Source organism: Delphinus delphis, chromosome 9, assembly GCF_949987515.2.
Source record: "Delphinus delphis chromosome 9, mDelDel1.2, whole genome shotgun sequence".
Classification (NCBI taxonomy): domain Eukaryota; kingdom Metazoa; phylum Chordata; class Mammalia; order Artiodactyla; family Delphinidae; genus Delphinus; species Delphinus delphis.
This window is the reverse complement of record NC_082691.1, coordinates 26,295,543-26,310,358: the sequence shown is the minus strand read 5'-3', so window position 1 is coordinate 26,310,358 and position 14,816 is coordinate 26,295,543. Positions and strand designations below refer to the sequence as shown.

Sequence of the window (14,816 nt, the reverse complement as noted above, 5' to 3'; positions counted from 1 at the left end):
TCTGCATCATTTCACTTTGTCAAAAATCACTATTAATTTTGGAGAGCATTTAGAAGCAATATTGCTTCTTTTGAACATCATAGTATACTTACCTAGAATATGCCAGAGATGCAGTATCAGTAGCATGTTTTTTCTGTTTATAATGTTATTCTGCTACACATCTGTGGTTTAGCATGCAGCCTTTGGCTTAGGGCATGAAAAAAGTTAAGAATGAAGCAAAAAGAAAGGAAGGTTAAATAAATCATTTGAAACAATATATATATATATTTTAAATAAATTTATTTATTTTTGGCTGCATTGGGTCTTCGTTGCTGTGTTCTGGCTTTCTCTAGTTGTGGCGAGCGGGGGTTGCTCAGCAGTTGTGGCGCATGGGCTTAGCTGCTCCGCGGCATGTGGGATCTTCCCAGGCCAGGGCTCAAACCCACGTACCCCGCATTGGCAGGCGGATTCTTAACCACTGCGCCACCAGGGAAGTCCCTGAAACAATATTTTAATATCACTCTGCTCATGGTGGTCCCAGGTATTAGGTGAACTATCACTCACTATGAAAAAAAGAGTGGACGGGCAGGGTTACTGAAATGCTTAGTGTAATTTGATTTTTATAGTTATTTGTAATGCTCTCTTAAGAGTGTTATTTTAGATGTTGCATGCTTAAAGAACTGCCTACTAGATCCTGCTTATTTCTAAGGCATTTCATTGCCTTTTTAAAAAGTAAGCTTTCAAAATCAATTACTAATTTTTTTGTGGCTGTTTATAAAGTAACTAAAATGCACTGTCAGATATCAAAAACTAATGCAGAATGATAAAGTTTAAATTGTAATTTTAATTTGACTTTTCTCTCTGAATCTATTTTAAGGAACTGGGACTTGTCATTACTGGAACTCTTCCGGTCTTCAACATAACCGGCCAAAATGAAAATAAGACAAACTTAAAGGTTAAAAGTTAATTGATAAAATTAATAATAATAAATGATAAGCTATGACGTTGAAGCTCAGTGTGGATAAGATATTTCTATAAGGAAATACATACAATGTAACTGTCTCGTGAGGCGGGAAGTAAAAGGCAGCAGCTGCCTATGTGATAACCACCTGGGAAAAAGGAAATGCAGGTCAAGTTCTCAGTTCCCCAGAGCCAAGATTCAACTTAACTCTATTTAACTATGACTTGATGAGAACACAAGTTCAGACTCCGGGAGTAATTACATGATAAATGGACAGTACTTTCGTGTGCACATTTTTAAATGCATCTAAGATATCCTTGGAGTTCAGAAAGAAAAATCCAAAGAAAAAAACCATGGTGTTGTTTGTATCACGTGTATAGGTATCTTTTTAGAATCACTGCTCCTCCAACTTACATTCAAAAGATAGTTTTTTTAATTGTCATGTAACATAAGGATCTGATTTAAATGATAGTTCTCATTATTTTTTTCTCTTTTTTTACGATTCAGGAAAAATACTTAATGAGTTTCATTAAAAATCTTGATTTCTATAGTGCTGGTAATATTGTCAATGTAATATAATGCTACCAACTTGAAGTTCTACAGGTTTTGAAAAATATGTCTTTTGTACTTGTTAAATTGTCTCATTTTTTAAAAACATTTCTGATTTAAAAGTAGGTTTACATTTCTGTTTCTTAGCTTACATAAGAAGGAATTTAAGAATGTGAGAGAAGTTAAGATTTTTTAATGCTAAATACTCATTTTATAGTTTGGTTGACATTCCTGATTTGAGGGAAATTTATTTCCAGTTTATAATGAAATGAAGTCGGTTGCACTAAAGTATTGTTTTTTCACTTACTATAAATGTCAGTGGAACTCCTTATTTTAATAATGTGGCCATAGAAAACATTGGTCATTCCTCTTTGGGGGCCCATTACCATTCTTAACTATCTGCTGGTTCTAGTCATCATAACTCAGGAGGGAGTAGTTCTCTAACTTCTCATGTAGATTATCTAAGGGATTGCTTGAATTTGGGGTACTTGCTCAGACTAGGGTTGATTCATGGGAAAAGAGCACAGTTGTTGACATGACTTTCTCGTTCTGTGTGCACCTACACAAAATTTAAAATGTTCTTGTGATAACTATTAACTGGATTTTATGATTTTCTTTGTAACGTTTTGATTTATAATTTATATAATTACTTTTAAGATGAAAATTCCTGATTCTAAATTTTAACACCATTCACATCCTATGTCCCATAGAAGATTATGATAACAGTTTACCACGTGGCCTTTTCGATTTGCAACTAAAACTGTGATGCCCATTGTTTGGTATTTAGAAGTTAGCAGCAACCAGAAATAGTGTTGTAAGAATTTCTGCTGTTTTATTACAAATAAGGTCACATATTGTACTTTTCACGTATACACAGGTATTATCAGCAGCAAAAATCCATGGTTTTCTCATTCCATATTGCCTAATTAACTTTAAACTGGACATTTTTGTGATTTCTTAATCATAGCATACCAAAAAGTTAGTTTACACTCACAAACACACACACACACACACACACACACACACCCCTACAGGTGCTGACTGTACAGCAATTAAGTATTAGTACAAGAAGTATCAAATTTAAAATTTCATTATGTCTTTTATACTTTAGCTTTAATCATCAAGATTTCACTTTTTAAGCTAAATAATAATGATACAGTTGTGGGAATATAATCAAAGCTGAGAATCATTGCAAGTTGATAGCAAAAGTGCCTCACCCTTACATATATATATATGTGTTTAAGCTAGTATGGAATACAACCATTGTCAAGCAGAAGGATGAACGTATATAATAATTGTGTAGAAATATGTAAATTTTCGGTAGAAAATACACTGCCTTTTACTGTCTTATTATAGAACCAGCTGATTCTTGGTGTGATGGGAGTTGATGTGTCTTTGGAAGATATTAAAAGACTGACACCACGTTTTACAGTAAGATGCAATTTACTCTGTTGGTAACTTCTGTTTTAAAACTCTGTACTAATTTAGCTTGTTATTAAAGCACTTAAAAGGAATTCTCAAAAATTTTGTGCCGTTATCTTAGGAAAGGAATTAAATATTTAAAAGGATTCTTAAAAGAGTGTAAAGATATCACGTTATCTTTCTTTATGCTTTAAAATATGTATTTAAGAAATTTTTTTTTAAAGAATGTGGATTTCTGATTGCGACTCAAGAATCTTTAAGGTTGTTTCTTATTATTTTTCAGCTGTGCCCCAATGGCTATTATTTTGCAATTGATCCTAATGGTTATGTTTTATTACATCCAAATCTTCAGCCAAAGGTATGTATATAATTTATTTACAATGATTAGCGTTCTGTAAAATTAATGATTAATGTTCTTAAAAGGTTCGTCACTTTTACATTCACTATACAGCACTAAGTTTAAAGGAACATTATACCTGTAACGTTATAGATGACAAGACCACAGTTTATAATATATGAAGGTGTGAAAACAGTTTTTGTTTTCTCTTACCTGTTTAGTTCTGAAATGTTTCTATCCACTATCCAGCTAACCAATATTCCTATCTCAGAGGCAGCCATTATCACCTCCTGGGCCTGAGCTTCACACATCCCACTTGGTATTTTGATTAGGCTGTAGGTGGTGAAGGAGATGGCCTGGATACGTGTGAACTTGAGATCATTATTCATGTTCCTCTATGCGTAGGCCATTTGCATTGCCCTTTTTTTCCTGGTAATTATCTCCCCTTTCCATCTGCCAGGCTTATAAAGATATGTATGAAATTCAAAAAGAAAAAGTCAAATGGGATGGGCTTCAGAAATGGGAAGGGTTTATTAGTCAGGGAGTTATATGGAAGTGATAAAATTCCATACATGAACCATTTTATCCTAATCTTTATGCCTATGTTCCCAAGATATAAAATACTTTCCTAAATGTCTCATCCAACTCATTTCACTTTTCATTAATGCTTCACAGGTAAAAAACTTTATTTATCCAGAAGTAAAATTGGCAAAACCTTATATATTTTTAATTTATAAGCATCTTCAAGTTATTGTTTAACTTTGAAGATAATTTTAAGGATACTTTAAACCATGCTGGATGGAAATATATACAGACTTATGCATATTATTTCCTTCTCCCCAGGCATGGAGATTTAATGTTAGTGATGTTTTAGGACACATACAAGTATGTATGTGCACACACACACACACACACACACACACACACAAAGTGGGGTCATTAAAAACTTCAAAAAGTAATAATTAAGAACCATTAATATTGAATGTAAAAACATATTGAGTGGTTTTAATTAATGTCTATATTTTATTTCTCACTTTGGAACTTATTTCCATATAAAATCCATCATGATCTAAATATTTGCTAATCGTATGTAGCTGCTGATCACCCTGCATTATTTTTAAAGTTGTTATTTTATTGTAAATGTGGTACAAGCATATTTTCACATTATTAGTCTATCACAGCTCTTTGAAAACATATCATGTTAAGTTCCTCTTAGAGTTGTTCATGATTGGCTAATCATTCTCTGATTTTTCCATAATTGAAAATTTTTAAGTCTTTTTAAGAGTTTTTAAAATTTACAGTATTATTTTGTATTATGTTTGTATATCCAGTGTATTTTAAATTATATTCCTGTAAGTAAAGTGATTTAAATGCAGTAATAATGTAATGTGCTGAAGGGTGTGAAGGATCCCAACTTCTACGTAGTTGGACATTTTATGATTGTAAGTCTTAACTCCTTCCCCAGAAAGAACTAAAATATGTCATAGACAAAATAAAAAAGAATAATTAGAATAATCACGTATGATGTATATATATAAAACCATCATTTAGAGGTAATTATTTGAAAAGGATTTTCCCCTTTTCTACATTCTTGTACTAATAATCAGTATTTATGTAGAAAGTATTTTATTACTATTTGAATGCTGTTAACATATATTTGACTCATATTTGGAATAATCAATTTACTAAAATTCATAAAGTTACAAAGAAAATATAAATTCTTTAGAAATTCTTATTAAAGCCCAGGTGATTTTTCTTCAGGATTATGTTAGCTTTTCATATTTTTAACACAGGAGATTATTATAAGCAAGTGTGCAACAGAAAAAACTTTTAGAAAAAATATTGTTTTAGAAAACCATTAAAAATAAAATGTTTGGACAATCAGTGTATTATCTTTTTCAGAAATTCATGCTTGTGAATTAGTATGCTTATCAATTCTCATCATTAACAGGTTAAATATTATAATTTCTTTTTGTGGGTGACAGTGCTTGCTACACAGACAGATACAAGAACCTGATAAAGGATGATATAGTATAAGATAGTTGTTTTAGAAATTGACAAATACAGAGGACCAATATGGTTAGAGAGTATACTAACAAAATTAATCTTAATTTTTGCATCCAAAATTCACCAATAGAAATAAAGGAAAATAATGCTACATTCCATAGTATCCATTATTATTTAACAAGATCAAAGTCTAATCTTACGCAGGTATCCTTTGCTGAATGCCTTTTGTTTTCTTCTTGAAACTGTAATCTTAATTCACATTGTTTAAATACAATTTTGAAGTTTATAGAAGGCAGAACAAGTGTCCTAAAGCCAAGAATATCAGAAAATAAAGTAGCTGTGAATCTTTTGCATATCTAATTTTCTGAGGAATCGTTACTTATCTTCTCGGAGAGACTTTTCAAAGTCTCCACCATGACCACATTTTGACAAATGCTGAATTATGCATCCTCCTTTATTCCAAAATGCATTTGAGAATTCCTCTGTTGTGTTTCAATGAAATAACCAGATTAGGTATACTTATTAAAACCTCATTTTTATCAGTCTAAAGAAATATTTACTGTATAAGGAAATTGTGCATAATTTACATTTTAGAAGTCCATATTTAAAATAAACCTACAGTGTTATGACTGAATTCTTCATTTGTTCCATGGATGTAACATTTGTTGTCACTAACAAAGGCACAAATTTGAACGTTTAAGACTGACTTTTTAATATCCTATCGTATTTATATTTTAACACATTTGAATCATATACATTCTAAAGAATTCCTGTTTTTTCTGTTTTTTAAATCACCATAGGGAATTCTCCGACAGTCCAGTGGTTAGAACTCGCCGCTTTCACTGCGGTGGGACTGGGTTCGATCCCTGGTCAGGGAACTAAGATCCCTCAAGCTATGGGGTGCGGCCAAAAATAAAATAAAATCAGCAAAGAAGTTGTCTGAGACAAACCATCTTTCTCATTTCCTACATTCTCACTTTTTTTCCCCCTAGGAATAAAAGGAAAACATTAGTCATTTTGCTAAAAAAAAGTTTGAGCATTTTTACTAGCATTACATATTTTATTCACTAAAAATATTTTTGAACTTTCATTTATTGACTCATCATGAGCTTGATGATACCTGTTTCTGATCAAGGAAATATCTGACCAAAATTGATGACAGGATAGAACGCTTACCCATGTTGATATGTAGTATGATGAATTACCATCTTTCTGTTGCTTCAGCCTATTGGTGTAGGTATACCAACAATTAATTTAAGAAAAAGGAGACCAAATGTTCAGGTAACTGTGAATGAAGTTAGCAGTGCCTTCAAATTTGCTAAATCAGAGTTGCAATTAAGCTTCTCTTCCTAAAAGCATATGATTAATGCTGCCTTTCCTGACAGCAAGCTTCCAGAGCATGAGATGGAGATGAGCATCATTTCTCAATAAGCCAGAGCAAAAATGTTATTAATAATGGCAGAGGGTATGCATTTGCTGACTAAAGATTGCTAGCAAATGATGTAATAACAATGATAATCAGAGTAATCGCAATTAAATGGCTTCTAAAAAATAGATTTGTTATTATATATTGTGAAGTTAGTGTCAAATCCATGTAATCCTAACAATTTGCTTGTAAAATTAACTTCTTAGTGGAAATAAAAATACAATTCTAATATATAATTTCTATAAACCACACAATGTAACCCAAAATTTCTTTGGATTTCTAAGTGTATTTTCAGATTAGCAGTTAGAGGAAGTTCCCTTCACCTAATTAAAAATGTCCAAAATTGCAAATAAATGTTATCTGGCAAACTTACTACAAAATCTTTTCTCTGATGGCAACATATTTAAACATTATTCTATGTATGCTTATTTCTATAAGTGCACTAAAAATAATCAGCATAAACGGATACTTCCTGTAGTTTAGTAGAATTTAGCAAGAGCATTTCAAAATTTCAGAGAAAGTTCAATGTGACTTAAGGTTTTCTGTGTAATCCTATCATTTCTTTTACAAAGTTGGTGACGTTATAATGGAGAGGTAGTGTGATATTAAGAGATCATTAAGCTATGAATTAGTAGAACTGAGTTCCAGTTTGTTCTACTTATAGCCAACACTATATCCTTGAGTAGTTCACTAAACCCCATAGTACTTCAGTTTCTTCATCTGAAAAGCAGGAAGATTAAACTAATAATTGTTTCCTATCCTACACAGTATATTCCTAGGAAATTGAATACATATATCGATCCCCAGCTCCATCTCCTGAAAATTCTGATTTAATTTGACCAGGGATGGGAGCCGGGCTTCTGAAATAGTTTTAAAGTTCCCAGGTAATTCTAAAGTACAGAGCCAATGGATTAATAGAAGCTTCAGTTTCCTTCTAGCTCTAGAATTCTATGACAATCTGAATTTTGTGTTGTTGCATCAGTCTCCATTTCTTTTGTGATTCCTGTAGAGGTTAAAATTATGTTTATGTCTTTTCTTGATTTATTAAATTGTTTTATGTTACTCCTCTTGCATGTTTCTTTTTGTGGATTACCTTGGATTATACTCATTGCAGTCATGTACATTTTAGTGAATTTTTAGTTTTGCCGTACTTTCAAATATTGCATGTAAATATTGTGATATAATTTAAAAATAAACAACCTGAAAAATGGTTGTTTTATTTTTGTTTTCCTTCCAAGGAAACTCAAATGGCAAACTAGCAACCACACAAGACGTCTGAACTTGGAAAATATTTTTTGAGCTATGTAGTATTTTTAATAATACCAACTACTAATTATTTCAATTTAAAATGTAACAACATTGCCTTGTGCCTTTTATTTTAGTTCCACAAATGGTATGGTCTTTATATCAGTTGATATTCAAATTTTACAAATGAGAATTGTTAGATATTTAAAACATCAAACAAAAGTACTGGGAGTGCAGGGACTGGATTCCAGTTCTCAAGCCTCTCTTGGTGCTTTCTGATGAGAAGAGTTCTGCTTTTGAATTTTTCAATCACTGTACCTGTAATGAGTCTTTTAAAAAATGGTCAGCCAGATTGCCATTTAAAAAGTACAAGTGATGCATTGACATTTTTCTTTTATGATTTCCTTTTCCTGTCTGTGTCTTTGTATGTTGGATTGGGACGTGATCTTCATATTGCCAATTCTTCCTGATAATGCCTCCTCCATGCATGCTGTTTGGGTCTGGTCATGCTATGCATTATCCATTGCATGTAAGATAATATTCTTATTTACGTTTATATTTTATCATTTTATTTTGACTTTGTTTTGTGGTGAGTTAAAATTTTAATACTGATGTGAGGATGTTTGTGTAAAGATAATTTATTTCATGGGACTTTAAGCAATTCAGAATAATTTGTCAGCTTTAGAGTATCCTTTTGATAGAACCTTTCTCAGTTTTGTTTTTTAAACAGAGGACTAGAATTATTTTCAATGCTGATTTTTATTTTCTTTTTATAAAATATTACTTTTCCAAAGAGTATTTGCTTCTGAGCCAATAAGATGCTGCCTAAACAATGACCAGTATTTTCACCTATTGAACAATCCAATACTTACTTTCAATATTCTAGAACCTTGTGAATCTAGATATGAAGTTCATAAGCAGTGAATATTTTCTTAATAAAAATGCCAGACACAGTTGGGTTTTTTGTTTTAATTTGCCTTTAAGAATCCCCATTCATCAAAACCAATGGGAATCATATATTTTCATTATTTAAATGGAGCTACTCTTTGAAGGCATTTTTGTCTTTATTATAAAATAAATACATGCCATGTATACTGTGTCGTTCAGCATTTGAAATAAAGATGTTTAATTTTAATACATTTTTAATCATTGGCATTGTCTTGGGTAGTCAGCCCTACTAAAACATTGTTTAAAATAATGATCTGAATGTATTTTGGAAGAGCCTGTGAGGCTGAAATTTTTAAAATTCCAGTGACCTTGCACTAATACAGCATAATTTCTATTTATTTTTTACTTCTGTCTAATTAGTTATCATATATTGATGGTATTTATTTTAGTAAATATTAAAAATCCAGTTTCTAAATTTTTACAGTTGTAAAATCATAGACACCTATTATGATTTTATGTTCTAGTGAACTTTGAAATTCTCCTAGGGCGTGTTACATTACTTAGTAAGTGTTATAAGAGGATAGTATATTTTTGTTTATCAGATATTTTGATATCCTCATTTTATGATTGAGAAATTTTTTAAATGTCATGTGAGGTAAATTTACCAGGTTAACAGTTTCATTTGATATGTTTATGTAAATAAATAATCTGCCTGTTCCATAGTGAATTTGATTTCTTATTACACACCAGCAAGAAGCAGCAGTAGGACGTGTAAAGCAGGAAAACAGTATTTAGTGAACCTAGGGGTTATTATTCAAGTTCGACTTCAATCACAATAGCTAATCTTTATTAAAATCCTTATGACTTTACCATAAATTTTATCTTACAAAATTGACTTAATTTGACTCATTAAAATATATTGTAAAATTTCTGAGTTTCAAATACATGAAGCAAACTTGCATCTTTTCTTTATGCATTTGAAGAAGGAAAAATAAATTTAGAAGAGTTTGTTCTCCTTAGCAAATTCAAACATTTTTAAAACATTTTCCCTCATATAATTTTATTGTTTATGGAATACAAATAATGTATATTACTTACACACCGCCTTTGTTTTATTGCCAAATATGTTATCCACATGGCTGTATTTTGCTCCTTTCACATCCCAATTAAAGATAAAATCTGTAAGTGGATCTTCAAAAGTCATATTGCCACAGAATTTGTGATTATAAATGTCCTATCTAACACAGGACTCAAAACTCTTCAGTTGGTTATTAATTAAAATTTGTCTGCTATACTTAAAGCTCAAATCCCTAGCCTACTTATTATTATTTTTAAATATATATGAAAGAATATACCTTTATATAATTATTTTGTCAACTTTTTAAGATACCTTAGGTAAGTAACTTTTATGGAATTAATTTCATATTTAAATATCTATTGAGTTATTCTATATACAGCATCATTTTACAATGTCATATATGCTTAATTACTATTTTCTGCGTAGAACCCCAAATCTCAGGAGCCAGTAACTTTGGATTTCCTTGATGCAGAATTAGAGAATGATATTAAAGTGGAGGTGAGTGCAATCAGTCAGGTTGAACAGCACCCTCAGGTCAGATGCTGGTGTCCTTCCAGTCCACAGGGATCTGTTGAGCAGCTTCATTGTGTTGGTTCTGTCTTAGGTACTATACACACAAAGATGAATATTTTTTATCTTTAAAAATTTCTAGATCCTGGGCTCTCTCATCCGAAAGATCATATGAAAAGGAATAAATATTTTAAATTGGGTGTGACCTTAGTGTTTTTCTTTCTCCTTCCACAGGTAGAGTTATTTTCAGTATTTCGATACAAATGTAACTTGTAAATTTCAATAAAAAACAGAGAGAGGGGGACGTTGCCATAGAGTTGAAAGAAAAGTTGCAGGGAATTTAATCATCCAACCACCCAATAAGCAACATGAGGAAAGAAGCTGCCATGTTTGTCTTAGTACTCTATACTCAGAAAGTTTCTATTTTATTTCAAAACCAAAATTGCATGCCACTTCCTCCGAGAGGGGCTTCCATAATAATAGGGATAATCATTAATAATAACATTTATTGAGTACATGATATGTGTCAGTCATGGATTCTCAAGAGCCTTTGAATAGGTACATTGTTATTGTTATTATATCTGTTGTACTGATGATCTGTTTGAGGTACGGGAGGTTAAATAGCTTATCTCCAGTTACTCAGCTAGTAAGTAGCAGAACCAGGATTTGAACCTGTCTCTTGCACGCCAGAGCAGAGATTTTTAAGATTCTTTCAGATGAACTAACTCCTTCTCTTATCTACTCAAAGGCCACCATATTTCTTTTACAGTTTGTCACAGTGTGTTTTAATTTGTACTTGCTTTACACACTTTACAACCTTACTCCCTCAGTGTACAACAAGAGAATCTATTTATCATAGTTACCTTAGACTGAGGCATAGTGCTGGGATGTTTTAGGTAAATAATGAATATTTGTTGTAAAGTATTTTGACAGCATAAAGTAGGATCATGTAATGTTGAAGAGCTTGGTTTCTGGACTCTCATACCGCTGAGTAACTGTAATTGTATTTAACCTCTCAAGTCTCAGTTTCCCCTCCATCAATCCCATAAAGTAATTGAACACTTTTATTAATTACATTTCAAAAATTAATGACTGGTTGAAAATATTTCATTAAGAATGTTTTTATCATTTTAAGATAATGTAAAATAATGATGTGGTAACTTTTAAAAGAATATTTCCACACTTCAGTAGGTCAATTTAGTATCTGCTATAAAGTAATTGTTCCAATTTCCCTTAGATTCGAAATAAAATGATAGATGGAGAAAGCGGAGAAAAAACATTCAGAACCCTGGTTAAATCTCAAGATGAGGTAAGAATTAAGTCAGGTTTATTCTTAAATTAAAATGTGTATATTAATAATGATAATAGATATTAGTGGTAAAGCAATATTTATTCATAAAAAGGGACATTTCTAGAAAAGAAAAATTGTTTAAAGCACTCTTTGCTGGAGGGATATTTTTAATAAGATTTTTAACTCTGAAATTTCTATAAAATGTTGCTTTAGATTTCTTGATGTATTCTTGTATCATTTACAATATGTTCTTGAAAATTATATTTTTTAATTTTTTTAATTGATGTATAGTTGATTTACAATATCATGTAAGTTTAAGGTATACAGCACAACGATTCAGTTATACATACATATATATACACACATATATATATATATTCTTTTTCAGATTCTTTTCCCCAAAGTTTATTACATAATATTGAATATAATTCCCTGTGCTATACAGTAGGTCCTTGTTGGTTATTGAAAATTATATTTATGTCTCCATTTTTTTTTTTTACCAGTATAAGAAATAGAATACACAATATGATGTTTGCCATGTTCTTTTAGGCCATTTCAGTCATACAAATTTGAAGTTAATATTTAATAGCTGTATGGTTTGTGCATGCAGATGTTCTAATTGTTGAGTTCCATATATTTTTTGTTTGTTTCTTAACTTGTTTCTGGCTTCATTTATCTTCTTTTACTATTTAAGCACTATTTCCCTGAATTTAAACCTGAAATTAAATCCAAAGATAACACAGCTACTGCCATAAAATCACTGGTACAGCTATGTAACACTTGTATTGTTTTATATTGACGTGGAAAAACTCTGTGTATATGAGAAGTGTATCTATTCATTATCAGTCACATGTGGAATAAATACACATTCGTATGTTTGAGGATTTGAAAAATGTATAGAACTCCCAAGCTTTTGAGCCTGGGAGCTTAAATTTAATTTAAGCTTTTATGTATAATTTATGTCCGTTTCCTCACAAGCTCATCCCTTTTAAGTGTAACATTTCTCCTGAATTTCTCAGCAGAGCTTTCCCTAAGATGGAGCTAGTATCTAAAACAGTACTTCATTAACACTTGCCTTTTCTAATTTTAATATCATCAGGAGTCCCTATTACCAGAACCCAAGGGGAGGTATATACCAGTTTCAGTCTTTGTTGAAACGTCAACTCTGTTTACTTAGACTTTACGCGTGCTGTTTACCACTTCACTTTTCAGAGGAAAGATGTAAACCATTCAGCAGTTCTGCCAGCTTCTCTGTCTTGTTCTGCCAGCAAGAACTCTGGGACCTGCACATTCTTTTTTCAACTTACAAATCAATTTTGTCTTTATTCAGTCACTTTGATGTTTCTCTCCTTCAATTTACTGTAAATTCTTCTTTTTGACCAATATCCACCCATAGACTTTTCCTATTAATAATATCGAAGAAAGTAGTGTTTTGTATGCTTATTTCTCTAATCCAACACAGTTTTTGATATTCTGTTTTTTATAACTTGCTGAACAATACTAGTTTGCCATGGTTTTTTATGAGTATTAATAAATATGTAAACATTATTTCTTTTAATTTTTTTATGAATTTTAGGAGTCCAAAAACTTCCTGAGCACTTCCTGCCCTCCCTCCCCTCATCCTCCACACACCTCAGTAAAGCCATGGGGATATTTGATGTATAGAAGCAACACTGTGTAGTTGTTATAAAATGAACTTGACATCGTACATTCTCCTTCATCCTGCCGACTAAAGTCCTCATTTCTTCATCAGTAAATTGTGGAAAAGAATAGTAGTTCATTTACTCCAGGGAGTTGATTAAATGATACAATGACTGTAAAATGCCTAGATATTGCCTAACACCAAGTTATATTCAGTGAATATTATTGTTCTGATGAGGATGATGAAGCTGGTGATAACTAAAAATACTAAAAGATACATATGTGTCATCACCATACCTAATGGAAGAAGTAATGATCATTTCTTTACTACTGTTCAGTAGCTCCATAAGAAAGATTCAATATCCATGAGGTTATTTAGCTCTTACTTCCTTACCCTAGTGGATATAGTTGTCTTTCTAACCTTCAGTGATACTAAGTAATTAGTCTCTTATAATAGATAAGTACTATAATAATGGCTTAATAAGAACAGTAATGTGCTAACCATACATTTGGGTCTAGACACAGTGCGTTAATTTCCTGATATTATCAATTTCTCTTCAACATACCCTACTATGGAAATATCTGAGCATTATGTAATATTTCAGTCCTGTTTCAATATTAAAATGTATTTTTCAGGAAATGTTTTTAAAGTTTTGAGGTTAATAATTTGGCATAAATTACTAAGATTTTGCACTTAAACGTCCTTAAAATTTATTATGTGGGTATTTTTTTCCCTAAAATGTTGCTTTACACACACACCTCATAACAGAATAAATAATTGTAGAATAGTATAGATCAGATATTTGTGAAGAAGGTATTGAATGATGACTGAATTTATAAATAGAGCCTAGCATTCTGCTCTTCATATAAATTCACTTCAAATGAAAAGTGATGATAACCACGTCCAACTCTTTTTTTTTTTTAGAGGTATATAGACAAAGGAAACAGGACGTATACATGGACCCCTGTCAATGGCACAGATTACAGGTAATTAACCTTATTTATTTCTATGTGTGCTGTATAAAAGAATGTTCAGTGCCTTTCACCTATTTTTATTTTTATTATTTATTTATTTATTTTTGCGGTACGCGGGCCTCTCACTGTTGTGGCCTCTCCTGTTGCGGAGCACAGGCTCCGGACGCGCAGGCTCAGAGGCCGCTCACAGGCCCAGCCACTCCGCGGCATGTGGGATCTTCCCGGACTGGGGCACGAACCCGCGTCCCCTGCATCGGCAGGCGGACTCTCAACCACTGCACCACCAGGGAAGCCCTCACCTATTTTTAAGTAGCCATTTTTCCAGTGGATGAATGTTGTCTTTACATACTCATAAGCTATTTTCAATATAATTAAAATAGAAATGTTATCCTTTCCAACATTAAAATGCATTAAAGTTATACATTCTGATTTTCAAAATGAGAAAGATGGGAAAAAGCTAGAAATATAAAATTTAGAAATGAAAACTTGTATGATATGCACATATTT

At 31.7% G+C, this 14,816-nt stretch overlaps 1 protein-coding gene across 2 annotated transcripts in view; it reads left to right on the top strand.

The window, feature by feature from the left end:
- Positions 1–14,816, top strand: part of CACNA2D1 (calcium voltage-gated channel auxiliary subunit alpha2delta 1) — a 515,294-nt gene that overhangs the window by 440,460 nt on the left and 60,018 nt on the right. For both annotated transcript variants that reach the window (XM_060020340.1, XM_060020339.1), the window contains exons 16-21: positions 857–934; positions 2,846–2,920; positions 3,195–3,269; positions 10,334–10,390; positions 11,640–11,711; positions 14,260–14,321. In XM_060020340.1, coding sequence (XP_059876323.1) covers positions 857–934; positions 2,846–2,920; positions 3,195–3,269; positions 10,334–10,390; positions 11,640–11,711; positions 14,260–14,321 — 419 coding nt within the window. The remainder of the gene's footprint in view (positions 1–856; positions 935–2,845; positions 2,921–3,194; positions 3,270–10,333; positions 10,391–11,639; positions 11,712–14,259; positions 14,322–14,816) is intronic.